At 50.2% G+C, this 7,731-nt stretch overlaps 1 protein-coding gene across 1 annotated transcript in view; it reads left to right on the top strand.

The window, feature by feature from the left end:
* Nucleotides 1-7,731, top strand: part of tnmd (tenomodulin) — a 31,107-nt gene that overhangs the window by 15,792 nt on the left and 7,584 nt on the right. Inside the window, exons 3-5 of the mRNA XM_084469061.1 lie at nt 987-1,127; nt 4,343-4,466; nt 7,200-7,300. Coding sequence (XP_084325187.1) covers nt 987-1,127; nt 4,343-4,466; nt 7,200-7,300 — 366 coding nt within the window. The remainder of the gene's footprint in view (nt 1-986; nt 1,128-4,342; nt 4,467-7,199; nt 7,301-7,731) is intronic.

A 7,731-nucleotide genomic window follows, 5' to 3' on the forward strand; every position in this document is an offset into this window, starting at 1 on the left:
ATAGCATATTTTCAGCTGGTGGGCATGGGCTCCTTTCCCTTTTGAGACAGGGAATTTTAAGAGGCGCCCATGCGTGACGGAGAACAGCACACAAGCAAGCGGCGGAGATAAACAACCGCTGCTCCGCGGCCCACCAACGCCCGACGAGCAGGCAGCCAGAGGAGAGGCCCGGCGCCCACAAAGACTCCGGCTTCAGAAGAAGAAGAAGGCGTCCATTTTGCTTACTTGAGCCCAATCTCTAATGATGCGCTCCATTATATCAACTGTGCAGCTTGTCACTATAAATATTTTCAGCGTGCCGCTGATTGTTGCCTCAAAGCGGCGGGTGTTTAACGCCACGACGCTGACACTCCCGACGCCTCGCGGTCCGCTCTGGTGGGGGGGGGGGGCAACGGGTCTCATGAGGACATCGGAGCAGAAGCCCAGGCAGTGGAGCACCAACATGTGATGGATTGAAAAGATTAAAAAGAATAAAGTGACTTTTTTTTGTCCTCTGAAAACGTAAGCATCGTTTGACTCATCGTTCACGTACTATAGTCGGCACTCGGCACCTTAAAGAAATATATAGAGTACTAAATCAACGTTATCCGATGTGTCGAGCATCTATTGACGGCGCTATCCGAATCCTCCAAGTCTGTGCCGTGAAACAGGGTAAACAAGTTCATTGAGGGTCCCGTCGTTTCACATTACACCGTGATCAATAACAAATTATCGATAACTATGAAAACGTGCCAGTGATTCACAGTGAAACTAACAGAATCTGAAACTGTGTGTGTGTGCATGTGTGTGCGTGTCTGCACGCCTGCGTGTGCCTGTGCGTGTGCCTGTGTGCGTGTGCGTACGTGTGCGTGTGTGTGTGTGTGTGCATGTGTGTGCGTGTCCCTTCGCCTGTGTGCGTGTGTGTGTCTGCACGCCTGCGTGTGCCTGTGCGTGTGCCTGTGTGCGTGGGCGTGTGTGTGTGTGTGTGTGTGTGCGTGTGTGTGCAGGTGTATGACCACCAGTACAAGGCCGTGGTGGACGGGAGGGAGACGGAGAGCATGCTGGAGATAGACCCCGGCCAGCGCATCGAGATCTTCCGCATGGGCAACGGCAGCGACGAGGTGCTGGAGGTCCACGACTTCAAGAACGTGAGTGGAGTCACGTGACACGCACCCTGTAATCTCTATGTATTTAAAAGAGACGAAACAACGAATGAATTCCACGAAGAAACCACTAAAACAGTGAGACAGGGGGGCCCTTCTTAAGCCGCGTACACCCGGTAAAGCCCCTTCGCTAATGGGATTGTTTCTTCTTTCCTTTTTCTGCGATGACAGACAAGGTGACAGTCATATATTCAAACCTCGCTGTAAAAAAATAGAGTCACGGGCAAAGCGAAAAATGTGCGTTATGCCACAGTTTGCTGAGGGCTTGAGGATGGAAATTGAAATTTTGATGGAAGGAAAAGGCATGCAGCACGCCATTACAAAGACCAAAGCCACCTCTGAAACAATCTCCCCAGAGCCCGAGGGACGTGTAGAGACCTAGGAAATGGAGGGATTTACAACAGCAGGACAATGGGCTGAGGGCGGAAATGGCCGCCGTTATTGTTTCAGACCGAGAACCAGACGCGTTTCAGAATGGAAGGCCGCCGCGCCGGAGATAAGACTTCTCGAGCGGCGAGACGGCACAGAGGGCGACGCACTGCGGCCGGAGCTCGGTGATTCACGACGCCGCGTTGCCCCCGTCAATCGGATTGAATTTTTGGGTGACTTTGGGTGACTTTCAAAATGAGTTCCATCCGCAAGGCGACACACAATAACCTGTTCCCTGGGAAGCGTATCGCTATTAATGCTCAATTAATAAAAAACTCATTATATGAGTAACATTTTAAGGAGACCATCCCGGGAATTCTCTGCATATGCGTCCATGTTGGGCATTCGTCATTAATGGGTAATTAATGGCATCCATGTTGGGCATCGCTAGTTCAGCTGACAGATAATCAGGCCCGGTACATGTGGCTGATACAGGTTGGTTGATTTAAGATCCCACACATCCTGCAAACCACCACCCCAGCCTCCACCTGCTCTGGTTCTGCTCTGTATTGCATGTAACCCACCATGGGTTGAGCTATCTTATATACCCCCCATGGGGGATTGAGGTTCCTGTTGTCAAACGTTGGTACTCTGTACCCGACATCTTTAGGTCATGCTTGAAAACGTACAGCAAGGAAACATCACCACCAAACTAAAGTCTATGAACATTACCCGCAATAAACGGTTTAATCTACAACATGAGTGATCTCGGACACAACCTGGTTAGCAGCATGGTCGAGATGGGGCGGAAATAATTCCCGCTTTAAATCAGCTGTGAGGCCTCAGCATGTTGTTGTTCTTGTTGCTAGCTGCTGGTTCTTAAAGCACTCGCAGTACGTGCACGAGGTTTGAAAACCGCCAGCATAAATACAAATTATTGTGGAAGGAGAGCGAGAGAGAGAGAGAGAGAGAGCGAGCGAGCAAATAAAGGGAAGTCATACGCTCTCGAAGCCTGCCCCTGGATCTTATAAAGCATGATAAGTTGCCTATTATACACCACTGATAGACCTAATTCCGGCTGACACAAGTTAAGCTCTCTATTCACTGGAGTTGAGCAGCGAACCGGCAGTTAATTTCAGTCTGTCGCCTCAAAACTTGTCCCTTCTACTAAAGGGCTGAGCCACTCTGCCTCTCGCCTGGCGTTCTGTTCCCGAGCGTCACCTGCTGACAGCCGCTCGCGTGGACGGGGGGAACGCAGCGGCCTGGTGTCTCCGTGATTAGAGCAGCCTCCACCCACCTATCCCCCCCATACCGCCACGCCACTCGCCCCCCCATCACAACACCGCTCACCAACATGAACGTATTCCTACGCCAAGTGGCCGCTGTGATGTGGGCCTCGGCAAAAAAAAAAAAGAAACGACATCCTTTGTCTCTTTTTTTTTTTTTGTATACTTCATTTCTTATCCCCGTAATGACGTGTCTTCTTTCATTTTCTGGTTCACCGACTTCAATAATCATTGCATCTCATCACAAGATTGTCCCAACCCTCCCCACCACCACACCCCCCCCCCCCTCTCCTTTCTGTTGCAGCTTGCCATTACAGTAGACACAAATTAAACAGCAACTCATCACAATAGAGCCGGGCATAAACATTATGCTTCTGTGTTGGGGGACCATTATCGCCCCATCTCTCTCCCCCCCCAGTGATGAAATTACATGCAGCGGATTGTGACAGCCGTTGCTCCGCGAGATCTCCCCTTCCCCCCCCCCCCTTCCCTCCCTTCCCTCCCCCACTGATGCTTTGTCTGCAGACGGGGCCACACCGCAGAAAGAGAAGAGAAAACGAGGAACGAGCAATAGCCATTCCAAAGTAATTGTCTCGAAAGGAGCGTGGCCACACCAATCACCACCACAGCCCCTTGATTCAGTTCCTATAGAACCACGTAAACACGCTCACGTCGTCGAGCGACGCTTGTGTCATTTTTAATTGGACCGAGGCGGATCTCCCGGAGCGCTACGACCGTCCAAAGACGACAGAGAGAGAGAGAGAGAGAGGGAGCCCTCACGGCCCAAACAAACACGCTCTCATCGTCTTCATCCTCGTCGTCATCATCCACCCGTTCTCCTGCGTCTTCAAGGCGTTCTCTTTTCAATTGCTTCCCTGGGATTAGCATAGTTTGGCGGCGGCGAGACGGAATGAAACTGATCTCCATCCCCCGTCCGCTAAGGCGCTCTCTGTCGGAACAAGGAGGGATGGGGGCCGGCGGTGGTGGTGGTGGTGGTGGTGGTGGTGGCGGCGGCGGGGATAGCAGGACCACCATCAGGAGAAGACGGGGGGCGATTCCGCACCTGACTGAGCAGATTACCTGAGACTCAGTGAGCTGACACCCTAATTCACCCAGAGGGCCCTCTGTGTAGAGAGGGAGGAAAAACACCTCTTGTCTCAATGCCTGATGCACAGTATGATGCACAGCTCTGTAGCAGGCTTGTTGGATTTAGAGTGTGAGAACGAACACGCACACACGCACACGCACACACACACAGGTTACATTATGTTTAAAAAGGGAGAATTGTGTTGAAGCGAGGCAATCATCAAATCACACAGATAAAAGGGATGAAACAAGGCGTGGGGTTATTTTTAAGGGCTTTGGTTGTTCTCCAAACGAAAACACAACACATGCTTTATTCCCTGAAAACAGGTCCCCCCTGCACCTCTGGCAAACGGGCAGCGCCGTCACTGAATGCATCACGTTGCATTGATCTGAGTTCCTTGATTATTCTTTTCCTCCTTTCTTCCCCTTTCCCCTTCCTTTTTTCTTCTCTCGTCAAAGGGAATCACGGGGATCCGGTTCAGCAAACATCAGAGGTGCTACATCAAGAGCCAATCTACCAGGGTCCCCACTGTGACTGAGGTGGCGACTGAGGACACAGAGGCACTGGTAGGACTCCACCATCGTCGTCTCCTCCTCCTCCTCCTCTGGCTCACCGGCTCTCTCCATCTCCCTTCTCCCTCCCTGGCACACTATCTCCCTCTCCCTTAATCTCTCTGACACACCATATATCTCTCTCTCCCTCCAACTCCCTCTCTTTCTTGTTCACTATCTATCTTTCTTCCTTTAACTCCCTATCTCTGACACTATCCATCTCTCTCTCTCTCACGTTAACTCCCTCTCTCTTTCTCTCTGACACACCATCTCTCTCCCTCTCCCTCTGACTCACTCTCTACCTCTTTCCCTTTTACAAACTTGCTCTCTGAGACAGAGGGAGACAGAGAGAGAGACAGAGAGAGACAGAGAGAGACGGAGAGAGAGACAGAGACAGAGAGAGAGACGGAGAGAGAGACGGAGAGAGAGACAGAGCTAGAGAGAGACAGAGATAGAGACAGAGAGAGAAACAGAGAGACATAGAGAGAGAGACATAGAGAGAGAGACAGAGATAGAGAGACAGAGCTAGAGAGAGACAGAGAGAGAAACAGAGAGAGAAACAGAGAGACATAGAGAGAGAGACATAGAGAGAGAGACAGAGATAGAGAGACAGAGCTAGAGACAGAGACAGAGACAGAGAGAGAGATACATAGAGAGAGAGACAGAGCTAGAGAGAGACAGAGAGAGAAACAGAGCGACATAGAGAGAGAGACAGAGAGAGTCTCCACCCCACTGGCTGTCCATCTCATCCAGCCTCCACTACCACCACGCTTCTCCCACTGAAGTGTAGAATAAAAAGGAGATCACCCAGGGGTCGTGGGTTGCCTCTGACAGCATCTGAAGGCCCGTGTGCGAGAAACCCCCACAACCTCCTTTGTGGCGCACATCAAATGCTGTTTGCTGTTAATCTCAAACCAATATTAAATTTTAATCTCCTCCTCCTCCTCCAAAGTCTCCCTCTCTGCTCAAACAGCCTCGGGGGAGAACGTGTGAGAGGCCGGGGTCTGAATGAAAGAGAAAAAAGTGGTGTTTTTTTTTAAAAAGGTGTTTTTTTTTTCTGCTATTTCGGTCCGATTTTATTGGGCTCCAGTAGGCAGGCATGGGAGGAACGGTAGTGTTTCATCTCATTTTGTACAGTGTCTCTGCTTCTTTCACTGGAGGTGGTGGAAGAGTGAGTGAGTGAGCATGCCTGTGCTTGTGTGTGCGTGTGTGTGTATGTGTGCGTGCGTGGTGGCCAGTTCTCTGGCCAGTTCTCGTTTACATCACATCATAGCCCGTGAGACCGAGCTGGCAAATCGCAATGTGCTCTCGACGCACCATACTTGTGGAAAAACATTTAAAAACGGAAAAAGTCTTATTCTTATTCCGCCCTCCCCCCAAAAAAACGAAAAGCGATGCATTTTTTTTACTTTGTGAACACACGCCGTGCTCACCAAAAACAGACCAATGTGTTTGCTTTCATCACCTCTCCCTAACGTATGATTCATGCTTTAGATACTAATTGGCCAGGAGGTGCCATATGCCTCTTCTTTTGTGTATTGTAAAGCCCAATTGGCCGAGTCACAGCTCGCTCAGATACATCATCTAAGGGCCGCGGACAAGAAGGACGGGTGCAGAAACCCCTTAATTGTATGCTTAATTTTAAAAAAACTCATTCAGACAGAGGAAAAGGATAAAATGTATTACAACAGAGTTCTGTTTTTACGAAATTACATCACCTTTTGAAGAGTCATTTTCATGGAAGCAATGTTCGCACAGAGAGACAAAACGCCCAATAAAAAGGCCTACCATTCAAACAGAAGCACGACGAGTGTTAGGTGTTGTTTAATCACAACAAAAAGGTGGAATGTTAATGGAATTAAAGCATTACCAAGGAACTCCTCTTAGACAGCTTATAAACAGTATCAACAAATACTATTTCGTTGTTATCGTTGCTGACATTGTTGTTGTGTTGTCCCCAGTGTGTGTGTGTGTGTGTGTTATGATGCCGGTGATGCCCAGGGTGCCTGTGATCAGTAATCAAACCCCTGAGGCTTCAGCTCCACCAGCCGATCAGCTCCACAGCACACCAATAACAGACAGCGCTCTTCAAACACGCCGTCATTTTATTAACTTTCCTACTCCTTTATCCACTGGGTTTTACCATCACTGCTACCCACTGAGCACATCCTAATACAACCACGTCCACTATCGCTACAACTAGGCCTGCTGCCATGATCACCTAAACTGGGTACCCCCCCCCCAGCCCGTTCTGCCGGCGATTTCAATCCGCCCTGCAGCAGGGTCTGGAGAAGAGCAATACGTTTCTTTCTCCTTCCGGTACGCGTTTTCGGGAGCCAATCACCAAGCTGGCTTTTCCCCCCTGTGGCGCCGCTATTGGCTGGTTTAACACGATGACGACAGGGAAGCGACAGCAAGCAGCAATTGCGTACCGAGTCAGTTCAACTCGGCCGTTGATCACGCCTCTTGTGCTGCAGAGAATGACAGCAGCCTCCCCCAGACCGACGTGCGACCTACGACTGGGCCTGGTCGGGCAATAGCCAGGCTAACGATCACCACCACTGCAACTGCAATGGCTACCACCATCAACACCACTATTACTACAACTAGGACTACAAAGAGGCTTCATAACTATAAACAACCCCAAAATACGACCACACAGAGTCACTCCAAGGCCAGAAGACCACCAACAACAACAACAACAACAACAACGACGACGACGACCGTGTGTCTGACCTCTGTCATGTCCTTGTGTGTTTTTTAGCGGTAGAAAGTAGGCGCACCGCTCCTCCTGCCTCTTGGTCCAGACGGCGGGCGAGGGGCAGGTCCTCCGGGGGTTATCACATGAAGGACACGGGGGCTAAAGTCAAGCGCTAATGGCTCCTAGCTTATCCCGGGGCCCCGGGCTCCGTGCGACGGGCTCAGAGCATGTGCAGCGGGCCAGAAAGCAGAGGTACAAAACAATGGGAAATATGTGGATAGAACTGCAAGCGGCTGATAAGGAAACACAGTGTCTGCAGGGGCAAACCAGGTGACGAACACGAATAGCACGCCAGGATTTTTCTATTTCCTTTTTTCCTCTCTCTCTCTCTCTCTCTCTCTCTCTCTCTCTCTCTCTCTCTCTCTCTCTCTCTCTCTCTCTCTCTCTCTCTCTCTCTCTCTCTCTCTCTCTCTCTCCTCTCTCTCTCTCTCTCTCTCTCTCTCTCTCTCTCTCATTAATGCCCGAAGCGTTATTCCAGTTTAGTTTAACCGGCCTGAGACAAAAATCTGACAAACAATAATGCATGATTCACTCG

Source organism: Micromesistius poutassou (genome assembly GCF_964030765.1).
Source record: "Micromesistius poutassou genome assembly, chromosome: 6".
NCBI classification, from domain to species: Eukaryota; Metazoa; Chordata; class Actinopteri; order Gadiformes; family Gadidae; genus Micromesistius; species Micromesistius poutassou.